The sequence below is a fragment of the Trichechus manatus genome, unplaced genomic scaffold, assembly GCF_000243295.1.
Source record: "Trichechus manatus latirostris isolate Lorelei unplaced genomic scaffold, TriManLat1.0 scaffold00078, whole genome shotgun sequence".
Taxonomy (NCBI): domain Eukaryota; kingdom Metazoa; phylum Chordata; class Mammalia; order Sirenia; family Trichechidae; genus Trichechus; species Trichechus manatus.
The window spans coordinates 1,350,931-1,367,525 of NW_004444014.1; the positions used below are offsets into that span (position 1 = coordinate 1,350,931).

General features: G+C 41.1%; 1 protein-coding gene across 6 annotated transcripts in view; it reads left to right on the plus strand.

Moving 5' to 3' along the window:
• PSTPIP2 (proline-serine-threonine phosphatase interacting protein 2) overlaps nucleotides 1-16,595 on the plus strand; it is an 81,188-nt gene that overhangs the window by 27,459 nt on the left and 37,134 nt on the right. For 4 of the 6 annotated variants that reach the window (XM_023735386.1, XM_023735388.1, XM_023735384.1 and 1 more), the window contains exons 2-3: nucleotides 9,289-9,389; nucleotides 16,244-16,321. In XM_023735386.1, coding sequence (XP_023591154.1) covers nucleotides 9,289-9,389; nucleotides 16,244-16,321 — 179 coding nt within the window. Of the gene's footprint in view, nucleotides 1-9,288; nucleotides 9,390-10,301; nucleotides 10,511-16,243; nucleotides 16,322-16,595 lie in introns of those variants that run through there. The other 2 variants (XM_023735383.1, XM_023735385.1) reach the window with 1 other exon arrangement.

Here is a 16,595-nt window from a genome sequence, read left to right on the forward strand (position 1 = left end):
TCACGACAAGGCTGTTTTCATTGTTCTTTGGCTCACACATCTGCTGGGTGTGGCACACATGTGCTCATGGCTGGATCTGGCAAAATTTTTGTCTTAAAACATTTTAAGTAATTTTTTTTTAAAGTTGTGATTTAGGTGAAAGTTTACGGAGCGAATTAGTTTCTCATTAAACAGTTAATACACAAATTGTTTTGTAACATTGGTTGCCAACCTCACGATTTGTCAGCACTCTCCCCCTCTCCACCCACGTTCCCTGTTTCCCTTCTTCCAGTTTTCCAGCCCCTTCCTGCCTTCTTGTCTTTGCTTTTGGGCTGGTGTGCCCATTAGTCTTGTATACACGAGTGAACTATGAAGCACGTCCCTAATATGTGTTATCGTTGGCCCTATAGACCTGTCTAATCTTTGGCTGAATGGTGAACCTCAAGAGTAGCTTCAGTACTGAGTTAAAAGAATGACTGACATTTCAGTATACTTAACTGCTTCATATCATTATACTCTATATCTAAATCACCATCAGATCCAGTTGCTGCCTTTTTTTAATCCTGCTTAAAATTCATTCAGTTCATGTCGCAGCGGTGACGGTAATCTGGATGGCGAAGGCAGTAACCAACTGCACAACTCTTACAGAGAAGTGGGGCCAGGAGGGTCACTCTGAGGAGTCAACCCCCACTTCAGTCCCAGGAGTCTATTTTATAGTCAATACAGCAATCAATAAGGCAATTAACAAAACAATGGGCTTTGAATGCGGGCAAGGGAGAAGGAATTCAGGTAAACAAGTCAATCAGTAAAGGGACAATAGGTTTGGGAAAACACATCCGGACAAGTCTCGACAGGTTGGAGACAAGTCTCAACATGCTGTGCAGCATAGAGGCCTGTGGGGGCTGCAGTTGTCAATAGTGCAGCCATGTTTAAATGGCATATATCCCCACAAGTTCATATGTATTTCCAAGACACAAAGCTCATTCATTTTTGAATAATCTAGCATGGTATCTTTTATGAGCTCTTTACCTCTGATCTAATTCCTCTCCACTAAGCCTATTTCAACTTGACTAAAATAATCTCAGTGCTTCCACTTACTAAGAAACTACAACACTCTGCCCATTCCAGTCCTCTCATTAGCTCACCAGAGCTTTTCAAATCAAGTGTATATATCTGCTTCTTAGAATCAAACCTTGCCTCTAGATTAAAACTTCCATTAGTTCCCTTTCCTCTCTCATGCCAACAAAAAATCTGTAAGACTTGTTTCTGTCAGTTGCAATAGAAGTCATGATAAACCAATCTTAAATTCAGATAGAACAGGGGTAGTGTAGGAAGTATTGCTTAAAGTCTAAAGGAACCTCTCCCGAATGGACACTAAATGAAAAGAAGACATGTGTGCATCAATGGATGAACAGATTCCAGTGAAGACTGAATATGATTTCCTCCACATCACTGGTGAAATAGGTCATGAATGCTATAGAAATGGAGGATTATGACCTTTCTATTACAGCAATGATATTAGATTTTATTGGTGGCAAGAATGAAGTCTAGTGATATATTTCACTACTATCAAACTTTCTGAAAGAGGAGCACACACAAAGGATTAAATTTTAAAATTTCAGCAAAAAAGTGTTAAGGTAAAAAACTATGGAATAACTAATGAAGTGTTAAATTGTCACAAAAACAAAAACTAGATATTATTTTAGGTATTCTAGGAGGCTAAAAGTCCGAATTCAGGGTGCCAGCTCCAGAGGAAGGCTTTCTTTCTGTTGGCTCTGTGGAAGGTCCTTGTCATCAGTCTTTCCTTGGGAAGCCTGGTCTTTTTTTGTGAGTTTGAGTTTTGTTCTACATTTTTTTCTCCAGCTCTGTCCAGGACCCTCTGTTGTAATCCCTGTCAGAGCAGTTAGTGGTGGTAGCTGGGCAACATCTACTTGTGCTGGACTCAGTCTGGTGGAGGCTGTGGTAGTTGTGGTCCATTAGTCCTTTGAACTAATCTTTCCCTTGTATCTTTGGTCTTCTACATTCTCCTTTGCTCCAGCTGGGATGGGACCATTAGAAGTATCTTAGATGGCCACCTGCAGGTTTTTAAGACCCCAGTTGCTACTCACCACAGTCAGATGTAAAACATTTTCTTTATAGACTAGTTATGTCAATTGAGCTAGATGTCTCCTGAATTAAGTAGTTTTTGATGAAATGAATAATACATTGATTAACACTGGAATGCCACTTACTTCTTGTATAATTTGAGCATCATTAAACCTTACATTCTGGGTCTTTGGGAGGTTTGCTGGATGCTTGGATCTTCTCTCAGATCCCCTCTTAACAGCCTCAGCCTGCCCTGGTTACTGCCTTCCCTGTCTTTCCCAGACTTCTCTTCTTCTTCTCTCCTGTCTTTTCCTTCATCTTCCCACTGCAGCCAGGACTGCAAGACCAGACCCACTTTCAAGGCTTGCTTCCCGTGTTCCTTCTGACGGCTGCCATTGTTCCTCTGAATCTTCATCTCTTTTTTTTGGGGGGGGGCAGGACTTTTAATTTTTTCTAGGTGTAATTTACATAAATTGAAATGCACAGATGGATGAGTTTTGAAAAATACATAACCCCACACAGCCCACACCTGTGTAGACATATCTTGATAGGGATGTGGGTCACATGGATGTGTATGCATTTCCATCACCCCAGAAAGTATACTTATGACTCTTCCCAGTCAACCCCCAATTTATTCCCTGACTCAGGCAATCATTGTAGTATTTCCTTTTACTATAGATTAGTTTTACCTACCCTTGTACTTCATATAAATGGAATCATGCAGTAAATACTTTTGTCTAGCATCTTTTAAGGAACCCTGGTGGTGCAGCGGTTAAGGGCTAGACTACTAACAGAAAGGTCGGTGGTTTGAATTCACCAGCCACTTGTGAGAGAAAAGATCTGGCAGTCTGCTCCCGTAAGGATTACAGTCTAGGAAACTCTATGGGGGCAGTTCTACTCTGTCCTATAGGGTCGCTATGAGTCGGAATTGACTAGACAGCACAAAACAACAAGCATCTTTTACTCAGCATAATGTTTTTGAGGTTCATCCATGTTGTTTCATGTATCAGTAGTTCTTTCCTTTTTATTGCTGAGTAGTATTCCATTGTATGAATATAACACAAATTATTTATCTACTTCTCAGTTGTTAGACATTTGGGTTGTTTCCAATTTGAGGCTGTTATGAATAAAACTGCTACAAACATTCTTGTACAAGTCTTTTTGTGGACATATGTTTTCATTTTACTCAGGTAATGCTTAGGAGTAGAATTTTGGGTCATAGGGTATGTGTATTATAAATGATGTTTTAAAATTTTATTTATTTATTTTACTGCTGGTATATAGAAATAGACATATGATTTTTGTATATTGGCCTTGTATCCAGTAACCTTGTTAAATTTATTTATAAGTTTTAGTTGTTTTGTTTTTGTAAATTCCTTAGCGTTTTCTATGTATACAATCATGTTGTCTGCGAATAAAGGCAGTTTTACTTCTTCCTTTCCAATATGTATGCTCTTTATTTCTTTTCTTGCCTACTGCACTGGCTAGGACATACAGTGATGAATAGAAACAGTGAGAGCAGATAACTTTGCCTTGCTCCTGATTTTAGGAGACAAGTATTCAGTTTTTCACCATTAAGTAGGTAGGATGTTAGCTGTACCTTTTTTTGAGATGCTTTTTATCAGATTGAGGAAGTTGCCCTCTAGTCTTAATTTGCTTAGTTTCTATTCTGAAGGGGCATTGGAGTTTTTCAAATCATTTTTCTGCATCTATTGAGATGATCATATGATTTTTCTTCTTTTTTTTTTCTGTTAATGTGATAAATTACATTGATGGATTTTCAAATGTTAAACTAACCCGGCATTTTTTTTGATAAACCACACTGGATCATGATGTGTTATTTTGGATCTATGTTAATATTTTGATACAAATTTTTACATCTCTGATCATGAGAGATACTGTTCTGCAATATTCTTGTTTTGTAATGTCCTTGCCTTTTGGGGACGTAAGGTTATGCTGGCCTCATAAAACAAGTTGGGAAGTATTCCTTCTTTTTCTATTTCCTGAAAGATTTTCTGTAAGGTTGGTGTTATTTCCATCTTAAATGTTTGATAGAATTCACCAGTGAAGTCACTGGAGCCTAATGCTGCCTTTATGGAAAGATTTTAAGTTATGTATTCAATTTCTTTAAAGATGTAGGGCTATTCAGATTTTCTGTTTCTGTTTTGGTAATTTGTGTCTTTCAAGGATATTTCATTGTGGTTCATAATATTTCTTTATTATTCTTTTAATATCTCTAGGCTCTGATTTAATGTCACCTCTTTCATTCCTGAAATTGGTAATTTGTGCTCTCTCTCTGATCAATGTACCTATGGATTTATCAATTTTATTAATCTTTTCAAAGAACTAACTTTTGGTTTCATTAGTTTTCTCTATTGTTTGTCCATTTCTACTTCATTGTGTTCCACTATTATTATTTCCTTTCTTCTACTTACTATAGGTTTAATTTACTCTTCTTTCCCTAGCTCCATAAAGTGAAAGCTCAGATCATAAATTTTAAAACATATATATTTTTTCTAATATAAGCATTTAGAGCTACAAATTTCCCTTTAAGCATCATTTTGTTGCATCTCACAAATGTTGATGTGTTGCTTTTTCACTGTTAATTAATTTGGAATATTTTCTAATTTCTCTTGTATGAATCCTAATCATTTTAAACAACCAGTTTAAATCTTATTTCTTCTCTTTGCTATTGACCCCAGCCTATCCTCTCTTCTCTAGTGCATTCATTGCATATTTTCTCTGTATGACCTTTTATTATATACTGTCTTATTCTCTAATTTTCCTCATGCTTACATGTTTGTTTTATCCATGTGTCTTTCACTGACTCGCTAAGTGGTGGATAGGCTCTTGATTGCAAAAACTCTGTATCTGGCTTTGCATCCTTTTGAGTACTTCGTATATATTTGATACACAAAACAGCCCTTTCCGAAGCATCCATTAATGTAGAAGCCACTATGGGTGATAAAGGATAGTCATAATCCAGATACCCATTAAGAAGTTAACTAACTTTTAAAAAAACATCTTAACTAATGATACAAAGTAGTATATGCTAAGAGCCAAAAAAGAAGGATAGACATTAAACACTCCAGGCATTCAGAAGAGGGACTATAGATGGATTGTTTAAGCAAGATTTCAGAGAGGATATGGGTTTGAACTGGCCCTGAAGGAGAGAGAGAATTTAAGTGAAGAGGGAAGAGATGCCATTTCCACTGAGGGAAAGGTGTGTGCAAAGGAAAAGTGTGTGTAAAAGTAGTGCAAAGCATGTGCACCAAAGGTGCAAAGGGGTAGAAATGTGTGCACTGCTTATTTGGAGGACAGGAAGAGATCTGTGTGGGAAAAGGTGGGAGAGAGAAGTCAGGGTTATTGTGTAGAGGGCTCTGATTACCAAGATAAGGATGTTGGGGTTATAGGTTTGGCGCACTCGCTTCTCATAGCAGATCCATGATGCCATCTTGGTGCATATGGGCTTGCACACTGGGGCCGTGCAGTTCTCTTTCCTGTTTGGCTTCCTATGCTGATCTCTGCCTGTCAGGGCTTACTACCCATGCTCTCTGAGTAGCATAGGCAGCAGTTTCCAGGCCAAATCCTCCTCCACTTTAACCTTGACCTTGGGAACTCTTTGTTCTCCTGGGAATTTCCTTTCTTGGGTACCTCTTTAGCCCAGCCACGCCTCTGAAGCAGCAATTCTGGTTTTTCAAGGCTGGTGGCTGGGAGGCCTGGTGTTTTGGTTTTTCTAGGAAACCCTGGTCTCATTAATTTACCCTCCTTTTCCAGCTCAAGGAGTATCCACACCCTTAATTAAGAAAATGGAAACCACCTTTTCCAAATGAGCATCATAAGATAGGGAAACCAGGTACTTTTCTCTGAGAAGAACAAAGCATTTTGTGTGTACAAATCAACACTGGCCCTTTGTACTCATTCACTCATTCATGCATTCATTCACTCAAGAGTCTTGGTTTTTATTGTTCTCTTCTGATGCATCTGGCTGGGAACACAGTAGGCATTTTCATTCTATGGACTCTTACCGTGGACCTTTGATGTACATAGCATTAACCTGTATGTTTTGGGGAAGAGGGGACAGGGGTGGTCCAAACTTGGAAGAAGCACCAGGGATTTGCATTAGAGTTGGGACAAAAAGGCTACTTACATGAGTCATATAAAACACCAAATTCAGATGCTGGGTGCTCTGAGAGCCCAGAGGAGGAAGTGTTGGGGCTACTCAGAGAAGGCTTCCAGGATACCTAGGGTTTGAGGGATGAAAGCCAGCTGGATTTGGATTGAGGAGGAGATAATGTAAACGTTGTCTTAGAGATGTGGCCAAGCACTACATTTCAAGGGCAGTAAGAAGCCGACCTGACTAAGACAGAGGGTGTGTATATGAGGGGCAACTGGAGAAAAGAGGCTTTGGTAGAGGCTGGTGTAATGAATGCTGTGTTTCTTTACGCTTCTTGAGACCTAAATTTATGCTCAGCAACAACCACAAAACAGAATTAAATTAATTTCTGATACAGATTTATTTATGTGCCCACATGTAAAATTTATGATGATTATATAAACCTGTTTTTAAAAATGCAATATGAGTTAAGGCCAATCAAGTGTCCAAATGCCCTGTGGAAACCAGCCTCAGACCTTGGTCCTGTTGGGTCTCTTTTGGACCCTGTCTGCTCAGCCAGACCATCATGAGTGGCAGTGAACATATTATGCTTTTCCAGTGTCCAGGGCTGGGTAGAGAGGTATCTTCAGGCCCCACCCCCGCAGAACCACATCTCACTCTGCAGACTGGGAGTCTGGGAAGGGATGGTCCACTCTGCCTCCACTGGGTGTGGGGGAGTTCAAAGCTTCCTAGGGCACAACTGAAGGCAGCCTAACCAACCTCCTTAAGGGACAGGAGTCTAGATCAGGTAACAGTCTATTAAAGAAAACTACCTATTGAGCGGCCATCTAAGATACTCCACTGGTCCCACCCCATCTGGAGCAAGGGAGAATGAAGAAAACCAAAGACACAAGGGAAAGATTAATCTAAAGGACTAATGGACCATAGCTACCACATCCTCCACCAGACTGAGTCCAGTACAACTAGATGGTGCCTGGCTACCACCACCAACTGTTCTGACAGGGATCACAATAGAGGGTCCAGGACGAGCTGGGGAAAAAAGTAGAACAAAATTCTAACTGACGAAAAGGACCAGACTTACTGGTCTGACAGAGACTGGAGAAACCCCGAGAGTATGGCCCCTGGATAACATTTTAGCTCAGTAAGGAAGTCACTCCTGAAGTTCACCTTTCAGTCAAAGATTAGACAGGCCCATAAAACCAAACGAGACTAAATGAGCACACCAACCCAGGGGCAAAGACAAGAAGGCAGAATGGGACAGGAAAGTTGGTAATGGGGTACCCAAGGTCGAGAAGGGGAGAGTGTTGACTCATGGAGTTGGCAACCAATGACACAAAACAATATATGTATTAATTGTTTAATGAGAAACTAATTTGCTCTGTAAACGTTCATCTAAAAAGAAAAAGAAAAAAAAATCCAGAGGGTCTTTGTTAAAAATAAAATACAATAAAATAAAACTACCTATTATATTCATTTGGGGGTGGAAACTAGGGATCTAGTCCTTGGGGGATACTCTGATATTGTTTATTGTTGTTTGCTGTCGTTGAATGCAACCCCAAGCATAATGGAACAAAATGCTACCCGGTCCTCTGCCATTCCCACGATCGATTGTGGATCGGACCATTGTGATCCATAGGGTTTTCATTGGCTGATGTTTGGAAGTAGATCACCAGACTTTTCTTCCTAATTTGTCTTAATCTGGGAGCTCCACTGAAACCCGTTCAGCATCATAGCAACACGCAAGTTACCACTGACAGACAGGTGGTGGTTGCGCATGAGATGCACTGGCCGGGAATCAAACCCGGATCTCCTGCATGGGAGGTGAGAAGCCTGCCATCCAACCTTTAATATCGCCTAATATTGTTTACAGCCCTTGATTTGTTGGTTTGTACAGCCAAGGGAACTTTGATTTTTTAAATGTACTGCATCTGGGGCTACTTGTTTAGGGGACTTAGCACAGTAGAGGCAACTTCCTTCAGCCTCAGAGTGCACAGTAGAATAAAATACGAATAAGATGCTAATTACAAAAAAAAGTTCCCTTCTCCAAAACTGGGGTCAGTGACCACAGGAGCATGCAGGATGCTGGGATGCCCATCCTGCTGACAGTGGAAAGCCAGCCCCACTCTCCCACTCCCAGGGTCTCTCTCAGCTGAGAGCTGCTTATTTTTTGCAGAGATGCCCTTGACCCTCAGATGGGGCTAACTGGCTGTGGGAAGAAATATCAGGGTGAAGCTCTGTGGCAAGTTTAAGGACCAAGTGAAAATTTTGTTGTTGTTAGTTGCAATTGAGTTGGCTCTGACTTATGGCAACCTTTATGTACAACAGAATGAAATGTAGCCTAGTCCTGCGCCATCTTCACAACTGTTCACATGCTCCAGTCCATTATCGAGGCCATGTGTATTTTGAGTGTCTTCTAACCTAGAGGCTCATCTTCCAGCACTGTATCAGATAATATTCTATTATGATCCATGGTGTTTTCTTTGGCTAATTTTCGGAAGTAAATCACCAGTCCTTTTCCTAGTCTGGCTTTGTCTAGAAGCTCCGCTGAAACCTGTTCACCGTGGTAACCCTGCTTGTATTTGATATTCTGCTGGCATACCTTCCAGCATCACAGCAACATGTAAGCCACCACATAAGACAAACTGACAGGCAGGTGATGGGAAATTTTTATAGCTCTCAGTTAAAACGGACCTATAATGTAGGTCAGTTTCCACTCAGCAGTATGAAGCAGCACAATCCAGAAGGCAGGGTGTGGGCACCCTACACTTGATTCCTTCTCCATCTCCTCCATGATTTAGCCCATGCATTGACAGCAGAGAGAGACTGAGCTCAGCCAGCTCCCTCATCCACATGCCTCTTAATCCTCTGCAATTTACTTCCTGTTCTGTGGCCCTTCAGTTTCATAATTTTAAAAACTCTTCTACAGCTATGTGTGCTCTTAACTTCTTCTATTTTGTTCTTCTTGGTCTTGTGAGAAGGTAAATATTTCCAGAAACCTCTTATTGACCTCTTCCCCATCTTCCCCGACTCCCCTCCACTCCTCAGGCCTCAAGGCTGCTGTCCACGCCCTTCCTTGTTGACATATGTTGTCGTTTTCATTTCTGCAGAGTTCGGACATCCTCAGCACCATTGGCTATGACAACATTGTCCAGCATCTGAACAATGGCCGCAAGAACTGCAAAGAGTTTGAAGACTTTTTAAAAGAAAGGTAAAATGATGTTTCCTCTCTGAAGACCTAGGGGTGGGGGGGGGGTGATGGAAGGGTGGAGGGAAGATTCTCCTATGTGAATGAGGAACAATGAACTGTTTTTTATTTTGTTTTTAATGGTTCACAAGATCTCCTGCTATCAGCTGTGGAATGGTACCCAAGAAGTAAATGATTACCTTGCACTAAGGTTCTTAGAAACCAGTTTGGGAAATAAGATTTATGAATGATAAAGCAAACAAAATATATTAACATACTACGTGGTGTGGTCCACCTAACACTGAAAAGCCTCAGGGGAATGGGAGATTGTGAAGATTTGTCAACAGAAAAAGAGACAGCTTCACGGAGGAGGAGATCCTTGAGGTGGCCTTCAGAGGGTGAGGTGGATTTGATAGGGGAAGGAGCGTTGTAGGGGAAAAACATCGTAAAGTTTAGTAAAGCAAAAAGAAAGTTTTATTCGGCATATATTCAAAAAGGGCAGAAGTGGGAAGTGGACAACCATGCTGCCAGAGCCATGTCTGCCTGAGTCCAAGGAAATATCACAGAACAGACAAAAGTGGGAAAACAGATAAGCATGCTGTTACAGCCATGTCTGCCCAAGACCAAAGAATATTACAGAATAGGCAAGAATGGGAAAACGGATAAGCATGCTGCCACAGCCATGTCTGCCTGAGTCCAAAGAAGTATCACAGAACAAACAAAAGTGGGGAATAAACAAGCATGCTGCCACAGCCATGTCTGCCCGAGTCCAGAGAACCATTACAGAGTCATCAGTATATATTAACGTTACAAATGGGCAAAACCATTGAAAGCTTAGCCTTTTCAGATTGGCTAGAAACTGTGATCCTACATTTTGAATTGTCTTTCTTAACAATCATTGGATTTCAGTAACGACAGTCAGGAGGGTCTTCATTGGTCCAGCAAATTTCTATTCACTAAATGCTAACAGAAAAAGATAAGAGTGGAAAGTCTTTTGTGTTCTGTTTGATGGGCTTTTGTGAAAACTTCCTTAAGATAATTTCTGAGATCCTCCCATCTATTATCTATCTCAGGGCCCATTTGATGTGTCTCTGTGAGTCTGTGAAGGGCCAGCCCCAGCTGAGTCACATTTCTCCATGCTCAAGGTCAGGGAATAATGATTCCAAATATTATTTCCTAAATTAGAAGTATCCAGATACCTGTGGGAGAGCAAGGGAGCTGGGAGCAGGGGTGGATTATCCAATAGGCAAGGTAAGCATAGTGCTTACCTTGCTTACCAGATCATTTTTAATGAACAGTTTCACATTTTTCACCACATCATCAAAGATTCTGCTTCTAGGTATGGCTGGAATCTGTATCTCTCCCAGCGCTACAGCACCTTCCTACAGAATCAAAGCCTCTTTTCAAATTTACAGTCCCTGATAGGGATGGATTACCTACCTAGTGAGCAAGGTAAGCACAGGTTTACTTGTGTTAATTTACTAATCTGTAGTGACCAATTTCATAAAGATGTGGTGAAACCCATGTGAAATTTTTCACGATAGATTAGTAAGTAAGCACAAGTAAACCTGTGCTTACCTTGCTTACTGGGTAATCAGCCCCTGGCTGGGAGGCAGGAATGAGAGGTGGGCAGACCCTGATTCGGAGCTGGCTGAGGGTGAGGGAGTTGTGGGAAGTGTGGAGGGCAGATTTTAGAATGGACAGCAGGCAGCAGAGCTTGGTGGTTCATGGGAAACTGGCATGGTTTAGAGGATTTTCTTTCTTTTCTTTTTTTAGTGGATAAGTTTTTTTTTTTTTTTTATTCTATACTTAATGGGGTAAGTTAGTTTTGTGGAAAATCTTATTCATCCAGAATAGTCCATTTCTGGATGAAGGAGTGCTTGAGGGGGGATTTTGGCCAAAGATCAGGACCCTTACCAGTACCCAAAAAAATTAACAGGCTCTAGTTGTGAGGCAGTGAATGACAAGTTCAGAACCTGGAGACATCAGAGTGTTTTCAATAAAGTCTCTCTATTTTCTTCTCAAGAGAATATTAGGTAATGATCCAACTTATCACACTGGTTGCCTAGCCCTCTATAATAAGGCCTCTGTCTTTGAGCTATTACAAAGATCTGAGGGGACTGGAACACTGCCATGCTGTGTGTCTTAGTTATTTAGTGCTGCTATAACAGAAATAGCACAAATGGATGGCTTTAACAAACAGAAATTTATTTCCTCACAGTTTATGAGGCTAGAAGTTTCAACTCAGAGCATTAGCTCTAGGGGAAGGCAACGAGACTAAATGGGCGCACCAGCCCAGGGGCAAGGACTAGAAGACAGGAGTGGACAGGAAAGCTAGTAATGGGGAACCCAAGGTCGACAAGGGTAGTGTTGACATGTCATGGGGTTGGCAACCAATGTCACAAAACAGTATGTGTATTAGTTGTTTAATGAGAAACTATTTGCTCTGTAAACCTTCATTTAAAGTACAATAAAAAATTAAACAAAAAGATTGACCCAAGATATACCCTGCATTAATCTTGTTTCATTAACATAACAAAGACAATCCATTCTAAATGGGATTATAATGACAGGCATGGAGGTTAGGATTTACAACACATATGTTTGGGGGACACAATTCAATCCATAACATTCCACCCTTTGGCCCCCCAAAATTCACGTCCTTGCCACATGCAAAACACATTGACCCCATCACATCATTGCAAAAGTCTTAAATCAACTCCAAGTCCAAAATCTCATCTTCCAAATCATCTAACTCAAATATGGGTGAGACTTTAGATGTATTCCATCCTGGGGCAAAATTCTGCTTTATCTGTAAACCTGTAAAATCAGACTGCAAGTTATCTGTTTCCAAAGTACAATGGTGGAATGCACACAAGGTAGGCATTTCCATTACAAATGGGAGCAACTGGAGGGAAAGAAGGGATAAGGGCACCAAGCAAGTCTAAAACCCAGCAGAACAATTTACATTAGCTCTCAAACCTTGAAAATAATCCTCACCTCTCTGAGAACATCTGGGTAATGGCCCCATCCTCCAGACTGTGGGTGTTGGCCATGCCCTCTGGATTCTGGGTGGAGGCCCCTTGGCTCTGGGCTTCAGCCCTACCTTCCAGGCCCACTGGGATGGCAACTCTACTCCGTCAGCTTTGGGTGGCCTCATTCTCCTAGTCCATCTGAGTGATGACCCTATCCCCTTGGTTCTGGCAGTCCCACCCCCTCAACTTTGGGCAGCAACCCCATTCCCCTGACACACCTTAATGGCAGCCCCACACTCCAGAACCGAGTTGGTGAAAATCAGACTCTTTGAAACCTGGGAGGCTGTGGCCCCACCCTTTGAGGTCCAGGAGACCATAGCCCCATCCTTTGAAACCAAGAAGGCCCTGCTTCCCATGCCCCTTCCAACAGTTATGTTGACCTCTGTGCTGTTTCAGGGATGATCCTTATCTTTTCTTGGAGGACAACAGATGTAGCTCCTTTGGTCTGTTTCTTGCCTGTAGAATTCCAAGAGGCAAACAACGTTCTTTCTTTTCGTTCTTTCTCTGTCCCCTTCAGTCTAAGCTGATAGGTTTTCTGCTGTGGTAGTTAGATCCATCAGTCATAAGCTTAATCTCTTTAACAAAAGATTGTGTAGCCGCGTCCTTGGTGAACATCCTAGGACATGTGTCCTTAGTTTGTACAACAAAATTTTCCAGATCTTTAAATTGTGTTTTCATTTTGCACAGTTCATTTTTAAGTCTATCTCTTTCCTCTTGCATTTTACCATGCGCCCCCTTTAAGATCTTGCTTAGAAATCTCATTAGCCAAATATCCAATTTCATCACTTACAAGTTCTACCTTCCAGCAAACATTTGAACATAGTTCAGACAAGTTGTTTGCCACTGCATAAAAAGCATCACCCTTCCTCCATTGTATAATCACATATTCATCATTTTCTTTTAACACCTCACCAGAAGCACATTTAATGTCCACATTTCTGGCAACTTTCTCTTGCTGGTGTCATATGTAATAAGATGATAGAGACTTTCTCTATAGCCTTCCTCACTTCTTTCTGAGCCCCCACCAGAATCATCTTTGATGTCCATAATTCTACCAACAGTCTCTTCAAGGCAATCTAGGCTTTTACTATTAGGCACCTTAAAGCTCTTCCAGCTTCTACCCATTACCCAATTCTAAAACCGCTTCCACATGTTAGGTATCTGTTAGAGCAGCACCCCACTCTTCCAGTACCAGCTTCTGTCTAGTGCTGCTATAACAGAAATACCACAAGTGGATGGCTTTAACAAACAGAAATTTATTTTCTCATGGTTTAGAAAGCTAAAAGTCTAAATTAAGAACATTGGTTTTAGGGAAAGCCTTTTTCTCTCTGTTGGCTCTGGAGGAAGGTCTTCGTCTCTTCAGCTTCTGCTTTCTAGTTCCTTGGAGATCTCCATATGTCTTGGCATTTATCTTACCTCATCTCTGTTTCTGTTCTCTTATTTAATCTCTTATATCTTGAAAGAGAGTGACTCAAGACACACCCTACATTAATCCTGTCTCATTAATATAATAAAGACAGTCCATTCCCAAATGGGATTATAACCACAGGCATAGAAGTTAGGATTTACAACACATGTTTCAGGGGGACACAATTCAATCCATGGTACTATGTGTCTTAGGAGGGGTGGACAGAGAGAGAAGCTGGCCATTTTTCCTCCTTCTTTGCGGGGACCAACATCCCTCTTTTATACTCAAGACGGTTGATAGTGATGGCATCCCATTACAACTTCCTTTCTTTTTAAGGATACGGGAAGTGGGCAATAGTGCTAATCATCTCATTCTCCACAGGGTGCTGTCAAACATCTAAAACAGTCTAAGCCTGAAGCAAGTATCCTCTTAATCATTTTCATAAACTTTTCTTAACCTTAGAAGGGTCAATTAGGAAGTGATTTTTCCTGTGTCAAATAAACAGTGACTATCCCTGGGGAAAGAAGTGGAATTGGAGAAGAGCATGAAGGGGCACCTTTGTGTATTGTTCTATATAGTTTTGTGTTGCTTGAATCTTTTGCAGTGAGAATGTATTCATTTATTACTTGTATAATTTTTAAGATTTTAAAGAAAGTGGGGTAGACTAGTGTTATGGATTGAGTTTTTTCTCCCAAAAATGTGTCTCAACTTGGCTTGGCCATAATTCCCAGTATTGTGTATTTGTCCACCATTTTGTGACCTGATGTGAGTATTCTATGTGTTGTAAATCCCAATCTCTATGATATTGATGAGGCAGGATTAGAGGCAGTTATATTAATGAGGCAAGACACAATGTCCATGATTAGGTTGTGTCTTCAGACAATCTCTATGAGATATAAAAGAGAGAAGCGAACTGAGAAGAGAGGGCCCTCATGCCACCAAGAAGGAAGCACCAGAAGCAGCATGTCCTTTGAACCTGGAGTCCCTGCACTGAGAAGCTCCTAGACCAGGGGAAGATTGATGACAAGCACCTTCCCCCAGAACTGACACAGAAGGAAAGCCTTCCCCTGGAGCTGGTGCCCTGAATTTGGACTTCTAGCCTTCTAGACTGTGAGAGAATAAATTTCTCTTTGTTAAAGCCATCCACTTGTGGTGTTTCTGTTACAGCAGCCCTAGATAACTAAGACAACTAGCGTGTTGTTGTTATTGTTGACTCATAGCGACTCATGTGACAGAGTAGAACTGCCCTATAGGCTTTTCTAGGCTGTAATCTTTATGGGAGCAAATCACCAGGTCTTTCTCCCGCCGAGCCTCTGGTGAGTTCAAACTGCCAACCTTTTGGTTAGCAGCCAAGAGCCTAACCATTGTGCTACCAGGGCTCCTTAGACTAGCGTAAAGTGCCTTAAACTAGTAATATAGTTCAGATAAGATTAAGGCTGGGACAAAAAGTGGATATGGTGACAGAGAACATGGAGTGGGGGCAGAGAATGTTTATTGCTTTAGATTCGTGCAACACTGAGTAACAATCAGCTGTTTTTGTGAGACATAGCAACTGTAGAGTTTATATTCTGAAGTTCCCACTCTTTCTGGCACAGTTTACATGTGTATTTGAACTGAAAGGGCAGGCTTAGGGAAGATGGGAGGAAGGTTGGGCCTTAGGGGTATAGCATTTGATGGAAATATCTCTACCCCACCTTTTTCTTTTTAATTCTTGGATGATGGTTTTGAAAAATTATCTGTACAAGGACTAAAAGGCAGAAGGGGACAGGAAAGCCGGTGATAGAGAACCCAAGGTTGAGTAAGACAGTGTTGACATGTAGTGGGGTTGTTAACCATTGTCATAGGGCAATATGTGTACTAACTGTTTAATGAGGAACTATTTTGTTCTGTAAACCTTCATTTAAAGTGAGAATAGCAGCACAACTGGAAGAACGTAATCGACATCACTGAATTGTGCACGTAGAAATTTTTGAAATGGTGTATCTTTGGCTATGTATATTTCCACCCCCCCCCCAAAAAAAAAAGGTCCTCCAAGGCCGAGAAGGGAGAGGGTTGACATATCGTGGGGTTGTTAACCAATGTCATAAAACAATATGTGTACTGACTGTTTAAAAAGAAACTATTTGTTCTGTAAACCTTCACCTAAAGTACAATAAAAAAAAATAGTTTGTAAAATAATAACCTGTGGTGTCTAGGGAGCTATGCCCGGTTTTGCTATAGAGTCCATGGTGTGAACCTCTAGCTGGCGAAGACGACCGTGTATATGGAGATCTTCTGGTCTTTTTGTAAGTTAGAGGACTGCAGTTTAGAGAATGTCATTATAGCTGAGCATCTACTGTCAAAGGTGCAGTTGTCTTCAAGGGGAGTGCCATGTGTGTCTTAGCTATGAGTCATCCCTGAGAAGGACTCATCACCCTCTCTTCTGTTCCCCTTAGGGCAGCAGTTGAAGAGAAATATGGCAAAGACCTGCTCAACCTCGGTCGGAAGAGGCCGTGTGGACAGTCTGAGATCAAGTAGGTGCCATAGTTTTTTCTGGTTTCCAGGGTGGCTAATACTGCCCAGAGACTCCCAACATTTCAGCAGACAGAGTTGGCCAGTAGGATGTAGTGTGTTGGGTGAAAAAAAATTTATTTTATTTTATTTTATTTTTTATTGTACTTCAGGTGAAGGCTTACAGAGCAAATAGTTTCTCATGAAACAGAAGTACACATGTTGTTTTATGACATTGGTTAACAACCCCACAACATATCAACCCTCTAACTTCTCAAACTCTTTTTTTTTTTTGGT